General features: G+C 40.8%; 1 protein-coding gene across 1 annotated transcript; it reads right to left on the bottom strand.

The window, feature by feature from the left end:
• Positions 1-539: 539 nt before the first annotated feature.
• Positions 540-11,715, bottom strand: LOC311055194 (UV excision repair protein RAD23 homolog A-like). Its single transcript, XM_084071297.1, has 9 exons — positions 11,473-11,715; positions 10,464-10,625; positions 8,138-8,319; positions 7,814-7,857; positions 6,903-7,030; positions 5,772-5,865; positions 3,965-4,095; positions 3,398-3,559; positions 540-2,009 (listed from the first exon to the last, which is right to left on the bottom strand). The coding sequence occupies exons 1-9, from the start codon at positions 11,536-11,538 to the stop codon at positions 1,896-1,898; spliced, it is 1,083 nt and encodes a 360-aa protein (XP_083927423.1). The 5' UTR covers positions 11,539-11,715; the 3' UTR covers positions 540-1,895.
• Positions 11,716-12,990: the final 1,275 nt, after the last annotated feature.

Raw genomic sequence — 12,990 nt, 5'->3', positions numbered from 1 at the left:
AAATTATGATTTAAAATAAATATTTGCGTAGTTTTCAGCTTGCATTTCATACCTGTATTACGTGCAGCCCAAGAATTGTGTAGTTGCACAAAATGCATGCAGGTCAGCAAGAAGAATGGATCAAACATACACACAAGTAAAAGGTATGTGAACTACTATTTAATGCTCCCCTGTAAATTTATGTTATTGTATTTTCAGTATTTTGTCATTTGATAGATTTTGATGTATTTTTGCCCATCCCTGGTTCTGCCCCTGCAAAATGTGTAAGCAAACACATGCGCACATTAACAAACATCAGTGCGCATGCATGTGCACCATTTTGGTGAAATGTTTTGCTCCCATAGGCCCTTACTCAACAGAATCGATACATGCGACCTCACTTAGTGTCAACTCAAAAGCAGACGAAGAAAGAAACATAATAGTGAAGCATATGAGGGTTGCCTTGAATAGAGGTCTATAACTGGTAAATATAATGCAGGCTGGGGTAATCCATACGATTCAGTTAAGTATATTCAGTGTATCAATTACAATTTAAAAAAAAAATGGTAGAGCCGAGATCTGACCACCTCCCCAATAACCTTAAAAGTATTTTCTCAATGCTCATAGCCTTTAGTGACAAGCCCCCAGAATCTTACAGTGCAACATACAAGCTAGCTCTCCAAATCAACTGCATATTCATATTTGAACTGTGGGCAACAACTGAACCTCCATTCCCAATAATGTTGCCTTATGCAGCAGTTTTATCTTGCAGAACCAGTCATTCTACTGCATGTCAGACAGTGAAATTCTTATGGTGGGTGTTAATTACCACCAAAGGGTATAAAGAATAGAGAAAACAATAAACCTAGCGAGGGAAGGCACTCTTTAGGTTCTACTGGTGTGATTTGCATGGCTTCACTATGACCCACGTAGGCACCACTTACAGAACATGACAGGTGAGGGTGCTACTTGTGTAATTAAGTGAATAGATTAGACACACAAGCAGAATCTTCTTTATCGTCAGTTTAGTTCCCATTTCTTTCCTACAGCCCAAAAAACCCTGCAACGTCATCTCACTCACACACATACAGAGCATAGCACTGCCTGCCAAGTCCATCTCTGATCATTTCATTCTTGGATGTACATATAGGATGCTTAAGGCTAATTTATACTCATCAAGATGGTGTTGCTCGCCGAAAGTCACAGATTTTCTTGTGAAAACTGTGATGCAATGTGAGAGTATAAATTGGGCTTTACAGAGGCAGACAGAAGTACACACACTGATAACATTGGAGAAGTGCAGTAAAGAGCATTGTGCTCCTGTAATATCCAGCAACAGCATGAATCAAGCTTAGATATGCAAATCAAATTACCGTTTCAACTAAATTGTTATCACTTTCACCTGTATAGGCGCACAGACATGACACACTCATACCCACACACATACACACACACACTCACCACAAACCCATCAGGCCCCCACCCTCCCCCTCCCTCCTTGTCCTAATGTTCCCATGAGCATGTCAAAAATCAAATTATAGATCTCCCCTAAACAAACCCCACAAATTCCATTGGAATTGAAGTGGATGTCGTTCGTACGTCCCTCGTCCTCCCAGTGACCCGCTGCGTTAAGAGACCCATGCCTGCCCTTGCCGCACACAACATTTACTTTGTGTACTCTAGCATGTAAACCCAGCCCACTCCAAACCCCAACCACCTCCCAGAGCCATCCCTACCCCCCACCACCACCGCTGCGAGCTCTCCCCTCTCCCTCCCCCTCCCACAGAGTTGAGCTGAGATTGGTAACTGTACAGTATATCGGGGAGGGGGGGGCGCAGTCCTTGTGCTGAACTGAAGAGGGGGAGGGTCGAGGGAGGGATGGAGGGGAGGGAGGAGGAAGGCAGGGACACTGCGTCTCAGTCGTCTTCTAGACCCTGGTTGAGTAGAAAGTTGGCTGCCAGGTTCTCGTTCTTCTCGCAGGCGAAGTAGGCCTGAATCACCAGAGCCTCTGGGAAACCCAATGCTTTTAACTGACCGCCAGACAGATAGTAAGAGGGAAGAGACAGAAAGAAGATGGGGGAAAAAAATAATAATATGTGAATCTTGGAAGAAAAACAACTGGATATTTATGGTGTTTAGTTTGGTTCCTGTTTTATACTAGTCTGTTTTAGTCTTTATCTCTTTAGATTAGTCAGAATATTACAAGAAAATCAAATACGTTAATCAGATTATTAGTTCATTTTCATAATAATAATTATGCATTTCTACACTGGGAGGTCTATTAGTTCAGAGAGAAAGAGCGCGAGAACTAAAGATGAAAAAGTAGCTCAGTTTGGGACCATTTCACAAAGGAAGGTGTCAAAGTTGCATGTAAACTTTGCGAAACAGTGCTCAAATACAATAGCAAGTAATACAATTTACTTAATCACTTATAATACAAGCACCCATGTTGTCCAAGCAATCCATTATGCACAGATGTGGACTCACTAGAAGAATGCTATGCAACTACTTCAGAGATGGTTCCCCAGCCCTGGAAATGAATCCATTAAAATGGGGTAATGTTAACAGCCTCTGTCTGTGATCTTATTGTCCGTTTCCCAGACTGGCTACCTTAGCCATTATGCTATACTGTATGAGAGTACCGGGAATGTCTGTGGCCATGCCATTGGAGCAGGTGTTCTCGGCAGTGAACCTTATGCTCAACAGACTGCAGTGCTCACTAGATTGACACCGAAAGACATCGACATGTTAATATTCCTTAATATAAATTAACCTACAAGCAGCTAGTAGCATGGGTTGGGTCAAGCTGTGTAGGTTGCCTACTGCATTTGATCTGCGCAGATTATGATGTAATTATTATTAAAGGAGCCGAAATGGATCTGTCTGGATAGTCTAGTCTGATAAATGTTAATTCTGTCGGTGCACATGCATGTTTCATTTCGAGTTGTGTATGTGGGTCATCATAACTGTTGAGCCTTAGGCTACAACGTTTTTTTTTTACCGTTAATTAACCAAATATTGATGTCGGCTAATGATTGCAAAACTATCCGTTAGTGATATCCCTAGTGCTGATCACATGAATCACTTTGTAAACAATATTATTTTATTCATTATCATTATTAACCCATTTAGACCTGTGACCTAATCCTTTTAAATCCTAACCTACCTTCTCTGAAAAACTTTTATTCAAAATGTTTAAGAGTTTTCTCTTTTTAAAACAACTAAAATGACAGTGGCGTTCCCGACTTGAAAAGTATCAACATATAGGTGTAACAGGTCTAAATGGGTTAATTAATACTGTACAGTATAAGCCGATTCTCGTCTAAAACGCCATGAAATGTGAGCAATGAACTTCTCTATCACTTTACTTTAAATAGGAGTTAATCATTAGTCTTGGGATGGGGTCTAACTAACTTACCCTCTCAATGGCTTCCTTCTCCTGTGGTGTGACCTGGATGTAGTTGACGGGCGCCCCTTCCTCCCCGGCAGCCCCCAGCTCTCCCACCTCTGGAACGTCTCCCCCCTCCCCCGCCGGCTCATTCAGCATCTGGATGAACAGCTCCTGGTGCTGGCTAATTTGCTGGGGAGGCCGGGAAAGAGACAGAAACATAAATGAATTAGATGATTAATCAAATTCAATACAAATTTTACTTAGCATCATTTTCCTTTATTACTTTGTGTACATCTTAGTAATGTTACTACTGTAATGTGTGTGGATAGTACCCGTCACTGGAGGGAGATGTGTCTAATATTTGTAGTGGTTTGGCATCATGTACAGTATCATCTGTTGAGTGTATGTGTAGGTAGAGTGTGTAGAGTAGTATGTGGGTAGCAGAGATGGGGACTCGAGTTTGAGAGCTGGCTCCAGTCACTTCAGACTCAAGATTTAGGACTGTGAACAATCCCCACATAATTTTTTTGGTGCAGTAACATTTAAAAAAAAAGCGTGTGTGTGTGGCTCGCGTGCGTGCGTGATGGGTGTTACCTGTAGAAGTTGTGGGTTTTCCCGGCCCAGCTGCTGCAAGAGAGCAGGCAGTAGTGAGGGGTTCTGCTGGATGGCCAGTCTCATGTTCAGGAACTGGGGCTGAGTCCGCAGGAACTCCAGTGGGTTCTCCCCTGATGGGGTGAAAACAAAAGGCTACATATTAAAAGAAAGTTGTTTTGTATTATTTTGTAGCATTCCGTCTTATATTTTAGATATATCGTGATGAAACATAATTCCTATCGTGAAAGGGAGTCTACAGCCACGCCTCAGCCAAACGCAGGCAAGCCTGGTGCGTGGGTAGTAGGTTACTACTACCCACCACTAATCGTAGTAGTGGGTAGTAGTAAAATTGTCCAAGCTGCTCCAGTGTCTTCTCTACATTTCTCCATTTCCTGAACTCCATGAATAATTTTACAAAACAATATAATTAGTGTTGCACCGATCCCAATACCATAACAGTATTCCGATATGACTTACTTCACGTATCGGCCATCGGCTATCAAGTCACCGATTCACGTTCCGATCCAGATTTTTAAAAATGTATTCAATGTTTACTACAGTCCATCCTGCACAGTGCAGTGAGCGAACCCAAACTATGTGCAGACTTTAGACTGCAAACACGACTACAGTTAGCCCCAGTTAGCCCCAAGGTACAAAATGCAAGAGAATGGGACCACAGCCACTAGACTAGAGTAAGTGATTTACTGTCCCGTCTGTTGATCAGTTATGTCACTGTAGCAGCCGAGTAGCAGCCGAGTTATGTCACTGCAGCACATCTGTGCGTTCTTGCTGACATTATTGATGGGATCGTGTTGCAATTAATGCTTCTGCCCTTTATTAACTACACACAAGTAGCTATGCGTGTGCTGCTTGCTCCTATGTGTTTATATCAAAGTTCTTTATAACCTTCTCACCATTGATGCGAGGTTGGCTCTCACACAAAATCCCTGTCCTACAATGCTGATGTCCTCACAAGTATAGTAATACAAACACATGTCATCGCATCGAACCATGAATTCTTTTTTTTTTTAAGGAAAGCTCAAATATTGATTCAGATGATAACTATATTGCAAAAATACGGTGTAATTCTGTAAAAAGACAGCTTTGAAATGTATCTAACGTATAACTTACAGACCTGTGTCTGTAAGGTTGTTTAGGTTTTGTTTCTGTTGGTACTAAAGCATTGCCATTGCCCGCAATCATAATGCTGTTGTACCTTTCTTACATGTCGGCTGATTCCAGGCATCAATTTAGAGGTAAGAAAGTACCTTTGTACAAAATAATAATACAATCATTTAACCGTTAACCGGTTACCATTTAAAGAGGTGCTGTGTGTATTACAGCTTTGTGTAACATTACCCAACAAACAATATTAATAATATGACTGCACTTTGTTATTTGAAGCCTATCCTACACTTACAAAATAATGAGTGGTACTGGTAATGCATGTTTAGTATTAAAAAATGTTTTGCCATGTAATTATCGGTAAATTATTGGCAATATCTCTATGAATAAATCGGATCGTAATTGAAAAAACGTATATCGGTGCAACTCTTAATATTATCTTTTCATTTGTTACATTAATTTGAAGCAATTTAACAAATTGGGGAGGATACATTTTTCATTAAAATTTGTGTTTAGCATATGAAAACACAAATCAACATGCCATTTTTTTTTTCTCAGATTTAACAGTCAAATAAATAATAAAAATCCTATTGGATAAAGCAAATAACTTATCCTTAAATTATTTAAGTAACATATTTTGTATGTTAAAATGTATGTAATATAAGAGAGTTCCAAGCCATACCCTCAACTAGAGATGATGGGGCCTCTGTAGTACGTCCAGAAGCAGGAGGCTGTACAGGGGGATTAGTCTCCTGGACTGGACTGCTAGGGATACCCTGCAAACACAACACAATAGTTTTTATTTGGAATGGGAAATAGCACAATAAAGCAGAGTATGCACTCCAGCGAAATTAATCAAATGCATTTGATTCATTATTTTTTTCGATTCATTATTTCTATCAAGTACTGTGTACGGCTTAGGCCTGATCCCTTCAATTATCTCAAGTGCTACCACTTAACTGATCCCTATCTGCTATGATATGCACGGGTGACCCGAGTTTTCCTGATTTGAAAAAGGCCACTACTGGCACCAGTAAGCATGTATTCATTCTGTTAACTCAAGACTGTATATCCATTTTACAGTGAAGAGGCCATGTGCCAAAACATCTTTCTACGTCTTCCCTCAAAAGACACACCTTTTGTCTTTTTTGTGTTCATAATTTCTTATTTTAATCTTCTATTTATAAGTACTGCCCAAAATTCTGCTCAAAAGTGGGTAAAATGCATTCTACCATGCTGCCACCAAAATGTGGAATGACCTACCAAAAGACAAAGGATCTGGACTCCCTATCCAAACTCAAAACCAACCAAAACATTTTAAGGGAACATTTAGTACCCTTAATTTATTTGAGCAATATATATCTGACTGTAGAAACATTCATATACGTTTAATATGTTATATCTATTTAATGGATGTGTGATGTTGTACACAAGACTGTGGAACACCTTCATAAATTTTATATTTGATATTTTTTGCTTTTCTTATTCTCTATTTGTAGAGTATGTGTCATCGGTGGGAACACAAAATGTTTTCCCCCACTCCTGTATACCTGCTGTAAGCTTGCAATGTGACAATAAACCTGAAGTTGATAGTACAAAGAATACGACAATGACACTCATGTACATATCCATGGTGTTTTAATTATCTTGAATGCCAAGTGAACATGTAATGATGTACTGTACTGTACTGTACAAGACCACACTTGCTCAGAATATTCTGGTGCTTTACTTCTACTTCTTGTTACTGCAGTCCAAACCGTGAGACCTTTGGGATCATCATTTTGTGCGTGTATGTGTGCTGGTTGTCACTCACAGTGAGGAGGTACTCTACAGCTCTGTGGGGATTGTTGAAGCTGGCCCGTAGGGCAGCCACCACCCCTTCCCTCTCATAACCCATAGACATGATCTCCGTTAGCATGGCCTCGTACTCCGCTCCCGTCACTAGGCACAACACAAGGACCAGTGACAAACATTTAGTACAGAACACATTTCAATTACATAAATACTATGTCTATGGTTGTGGTCTGGCAAGGAAATTCATTGGGAATTGTGGGCTGAATATTCTTCCTCACCATGTGAAAAATATTTTATGTGCATCTAGAGCGAATAATGGTGGAAATGTACGAGGACAAATACCAGAGTGGTATCACTTGGGTAATCTTGACTTGGTAGTCATAGTGGCAAGAGTGCTTACAATTCGGCCAGTTCATGATGCATCTAGAATGCCAATTTCCCAAACATTAGGCACTTATTTGTGAGAAACTCATGTAGCCCATTAATCTGATACCACTTGAAAGCACAGTAAGGAGAAGACTATATTCATTTGCATTCTGGGTAATGAGAGTATTCAGAGAGTTTGGGAATGCTTAGAGCATTGGGAATCCCCAATGCTCTTTGCATCACGACAAAAGGGAGGGTTTCATGGTGTTGCATACTAAATATAGACACAAACATGGTCTACTTTGGCATGTAAATTCTATGGGCCACAGCAGCCTGTCTTTGCCATAGCAAATTTGACCCCAAGAAATTACAGAAATACTGTATGTATCCATCCAATATATCCATAAGATACTTCAATACTAGTCTCATAGAACCAAGACTAGTCTCATCAAATCAGATTATTATGTGATTCTGTAGCTTATTTCATGTTTTGCCACACCCAATATAAGCGAGCATGCAAAACGTTGACAGTTATCACTGAGTCAGGCAGAGGTCCACACGTACCCAGCGCTGAGGAGGCCTCCACCCCCTGTCCAAGTCCACTCGAGCTACAAAATAAAATAAAGAATGCAATACAGCATGAGTGGGAAACTATGGTAACAAATGTAAATATGATGTGGCATGTCACACATTAAACATTTTATTGCTATGAAAATATACATTGTAAACAAAACCGTTGTATCATCACTGGCTTGAGCTCTAGATTTTAAATGACTGATATTGGACAGAGTTAACAGATTGATCTACACTACAGTATTCCCCTTCTTTAGGGGTGTGACACTTTCTTCAGCTTTAAGTGTACTGAGACCCCCCCCAAACATCTTCTACCTGGCTGGTTGCTGTGGTTCTATGTCTGCAGGGGTTAGCTCCTCTTTGGCCTCCTCGGGGGGAATGGGGACAGCTGCTGGGGTTGGGGTTGGGACAGCAGCTGTTGATGTGGAGCCAGAGTCTTGGACTGGAGGCTTGGGGGCTTCCGTGGGTGGAGGTGAAGCAGCCGCCGCAGGCTTTGCCTACAACAAAAAGCAGTAGTGATTAGGGAAACTACGTGCAAAACCACCAGGATTCAGGATTCACAGGTCTCCCGCATAGGAAACCAACATTCTACCACTTATCCAAAAGGGGAATCCCCCTTACCAAATGAGATATTAGTCAACGGTGAATCCCACAACCAAGTGAGATACGCATTAGCCTTCTGGGCTTTAGGGAGGGATACTCAGCTTCACAGGCAGTATGAATGGCACTTCGTATTTGCATCAAAATACTAGATTGCATAAGGATCTGGTTGTGGCCTCTGTAGCACCTCAAGCCACGCCCACCTCATGCCCCCCTCGGCTCACCCAACAATTGAATGTTGACATTTTTAATCCCGTTTCAGAGCATTTCTAAATGCGGACTATGTCAATTCAACATGGCATAGTCTGAGCCCATGTTTACACAGTAACGATCAGAACAGAAAACGACAAAGTGCCGTTGTGTTCTCACTTTTTATTCTGCGTTTACACGAAGACGCCAAAGTGATAGCAGTAAGTCTGGGATGTGCGTGCCTTTTAGCTGTTTACTAGCTTCTCTTTCAACTGATAGTCTAATTTACTGTCATTGTCAACATGTGCACATTCAAATAGATTAGTACTGATTCCCACCACAACTGTATGCAACTTGGACATTGTTTGCTGCGGGCACTCACTTAGGCGCACCTCAACAGGGCTCAAGCTTGTGTCTGTTGGTGAGCATGCCTCGTTTTCAATGCCAGCATGGTGGCAGAAACCTAACGGGGGCGTGGCATGAAGTGGACACAGCTTGAGGGTGCTACAGGCCGCAGCAATTTACTATTTAGGCATTTAGCGCAGACGCTTTTAATCCAGAACGATTTACAGTAAACAAGGACGACACTAGGTAATACATCAAATGCATAGAAATAGTAATCTAATAATAAACTAATACATAAGTAAACCAAAAACCTATCATCAGCATGTACATTGAAACTATATACACTATAGGATGCCAGGTCAACAATGACCTTGCATCTGTCTACATAACATGCTATCAAAGTTACATTTTAGCCTTTGCATAAGCCTGCAAGGTCGTCAAGGAAAGTGCTGCGGCAAGTGCTACGGGCTGAGGTGGAGTCTGAAGAGGTGAGTCTTTAGATTACGGCAGAAGATTGGGAGTGAGTCTGCAGTTCTAATTGCAATGGGGAGTTCATTCCATAGTTTGGGAGCCAGAGGGGAGAAGAGTCTGGGACGTGTGGAGGGTGTTTTAGCGAAGGTTCTGACAGCTTCCCTCTGTTAGCTGATCTGAGAGAGCGGGAGGGGATGTAGGGTGTGATCAGGCTTTGAAGATATGGGGGTGCCATACATTTGGTTGCTTTGTAGGCCAACATCAGTGTTTTGTACTCTGTGCGGGCAGTAACTGGGAGCCAATGGAGGGAGCGAAGAAGGGGGGAGACATGTGAAAATTTTGGCTGGTTGAAGACCAAGCGTGCTGCTGCATTCTGGATCATTTGTCGAGGCTTAAGTGCACATGCCGGGAGGCCAGTAAGGAGATTTACAATAGTAAAGTTTTGATACAACTGATGTCTGGATAAGGGAGCTGGGCTGACTCCTGGGTGAGGAAGAGTCTGATCGTTCGAATGTTATTCACCTGTTTCCTAGGCTGTGTGTTTTCCACTTCCTGTCGATTTGATCCAATGAAATCAAATGAAACTGGTCAGATGACAAATGATATCCAATGAAATCGACGGGAAGTGGAAAACACACAGCCTAGGAAACAGGTGAATAGTGTAAACCTACAGGATAGAGTGACCGCTGTGATGCAGCTCTTGAATGAGAGCTGACTGTCCAGGACAACACCAAGGTTCTTGGCTGTTGGAACCGAAGTCACCAGGGCTTTGTTAAACTTCTTGGGTTGAATGGCTGATAGAAATGGACCTCAGGTTACCCCATGTTTTAAATATTACTGGTGGTATGACTAAAGTGATACAACTATAACTTGTGCACCCCCAGATGTCCTGACTTTCCGAACTATAGGTCGGGGGAAAACCTAAAAGTCAGAAGGCGCATGTATTGGCCTTAAGAACCCAAGTAGTATGCAAAGCCACTTAGAACAATTAAAAGCAATTAAATGTAAAATGTAATTAACAGCAGTCAGATCTCACCTTAGACACCATAACTACTACAAAATTCTTCTCATCAATTTTATAGTCTTTAATAGGCGTGTCATCTTGCAGGATTTTGCCGGCATATATCAACTTCTGGCCTGATACTGGGAAATTATCTTTCCCTCTTTCTGCTTCTATCTTCTCCTTCAAGGCCTTCACCTGAAAAAGAACGAAGTTGAACATAATAATTAACAGATACAACAGTGTCATTATGGTTGTCAATTATTCAGTGTGACAGTGTCAAACTAGGATGGGGCCTTAAAAATCCCATTACCTGCCAGGTACAAATTAGCCATGTTTGAAGCTCTACCGATGGCAAATCAAGCTGCCTAGCTTCATTACATTCTTGGGTCTCATGCTGGCAAACATGGAAGTGTGTGCAGCAAATAGTTTGTTTTAACTTACATAACGTAGTGTTATCAGTTACGAGTGTTTGCAGAGTTAAAAGGAACCTTGAAATATCTAAAATAAGCACGACAACTTAACACTGGCGTTACCTGCAAGTACTTACCTTAACTAAGTTTAATGGTTACCAACGGTTAACGTGTACTAACTTTAGTTGGGATAGTTGACTAGAGTCAATACTTTAGTTCTCAATTAAATGTTAGCAATATTGGCCACTAGTTGCTAACGTTTAGTGGAAGTTCTGATTGAAGGAATACAACGACATCGGGTATTCTAGTTCATTACCCAGAAAGCTAATCACGACGTACGAATGATGAACATGTAGGATGATTTTGTCAGTGAGCTGGCTAACGTTAGCTAGCTGGCTAGTTAGCATCAATGCTATTAGCGCCCCGTTTACATGTGGCTCGCCAGGCTAATATTACGTTTAGTTGATGCAAACTGTTTGCGTTAACCAGGGGCCTTTAAGCGACCGCAAACCCACACACTGAGGAACAAAGCCTACGAGCGAAACTTGGCGAAAATAAGCTACACAAGGTTCACGGCTGCTCACATTAGCGCTAGCTAATAAAGTTAGCGAGCTAGCTTGGTAGCCACTCACCGTTTGTTCAGGGTCTATCTCAATCTGAATAGTCTGCTGTTGCAGCGTTTTAAGTGTGATCTGCATGGTGGCGATGGATGACGCCGTCTTCTCTGTGCTTTGATTACTAAACAACTAGAACACAAATTAAAATGATATTAAACTTGAAGTTTTGGTCAGGATTCTAAGCATCCGTGAAATGTGTGTATCCATGAGCACTCAGCAAATCGCCATCTTTGGTGACAAGTAGGTGGTGCAGTGTGGAAGGCTCCTCCGGAGGGTTAGTGCAGCGCGCACAGACCGGCATAGCATATACAGCTATCAGTCACTGCACAAAGCACGGGACGCGAGCCTATCCAGAGATGTTGTAGATCTATGAATCCACAGCACCGCACCTCATGAGGTTCTTTATGACGCTCATGAGCCGCCGTTAACGGTGCGTTCAGTGGGTCAAGCAGAAAACAATCATAAGTCAAGACAATTTGAAAGTTATCATAGCAGATACGACTTCAAATGGGATTGTTTTTTTTTATCCCTTAATTTGGTATATATTTAAGATTTACCCACAATGACTCAAAGTTAAGTATAAAGTTAGTGAAGGATTTGCCACAGACCGATTATCAATTTCATCAGATTATTAAAATCATTAAAATCATCCAGGATTAATTTGGGGGAGAATATGACTTTATCAGATAAGAACAACTATTTCCACAAAAAGCATCCGTTTCAGATGTAGAGAAAGCTATCATTCATGCGATTGTTTAAAATTCAGCTATTGAGCTATCCATTATTGAGGGTATTGAGCCATATCATCCAGACTTTTTACTTTTTACAGTGGCCAGGTACAACTTGCATCAACATCATGTATCACTAAATGATATCACGCCTGAAAGGCAAGTCCTGTATCTTTTATATGTGCCACTTGGAGACCATTTCTATTGCTCAGTGATGCTCTTCTTTAAAATACAGTGGGAAGAGTGAAATTGGTTCTCAATCACAAACCTTAGATTTACAATTGAGAAGCCAAATTAAGACACTGAAATTGTGGTTTCTAGCAAATGTATCTTTTATCTGAATTGCAAACTAAAAGGCAACAATAAAAGTACTTGACGTACCTTTAGCTAATTAATAGCATTGGTTGATAGCTAAATAACTAAAATAAAACTAATCTGGATGTGAACGTTAAGACAATGTATAAATACATACATACATACATAACATAATGTCAGTCTCACTAGATTTTGAATTAGAATCTTTTTTTCTCTTGTTTGTAGATATAAGACAGAAATGGTCTGTCCAAGTCCAATACATATAGACAATTAATAACACAACAATTAAGACTACATTAACCATTAGTATAAAAATGATGTGTTAAATTGAAACATATGTCTCAATACAATTAAATAAATGCAATCACTAAAATGTCTATACACCATATCTCATGTACTGAGCATGTTATTTCCCATTAAATAATGAATGTGTTGTGTATCTAACTCAAAAGCCGAACGGAATACACATAAATACAAGAGGAACAGAAGA

This window comes from Gymnoscopelus microlampas, assembly GCF_963454915.1.
Source record: "Gymnoscopelus microlampas genome assembly, chromosome: 11".
In the NCBI taxonomy this organism is placed as follows: Eukaryota; Metazoa; Chordata; class Actinopteri; order Myctophiformes; family Myctophidae; genus Gymnoscopelus; species Gymnoscopelus microlampas.
This window is presented reverse-complemented; position numbering and strand designations above follow the sequence as displayed.

Excerpts from the sequence above, each read along its gene's own strand:
- LOC311055194 (XM_084071297.1), bottom strand. The coding sequence starts at position 11,538 with ATGCAGATCACACTTAAAACGCTGCAACAGCAGACTATTCAGATTGAG. Across the intron at positions 7,031-7,813 it reads GGAGGCCTCCTCAGCGCTGG|TGACGGGAGCGGAGTACGAG; the intron begins GTACGTGTGGAC and ends TGTTGTGCCTAG. Across the intron at positions 4,096-5,771 it reads CCCATCATCTCTAGTTGAGG|GGGAGAACCCACTGGAGTTC; the intron begins GTATGGCTTGGA and ends TCACCCCATCAG.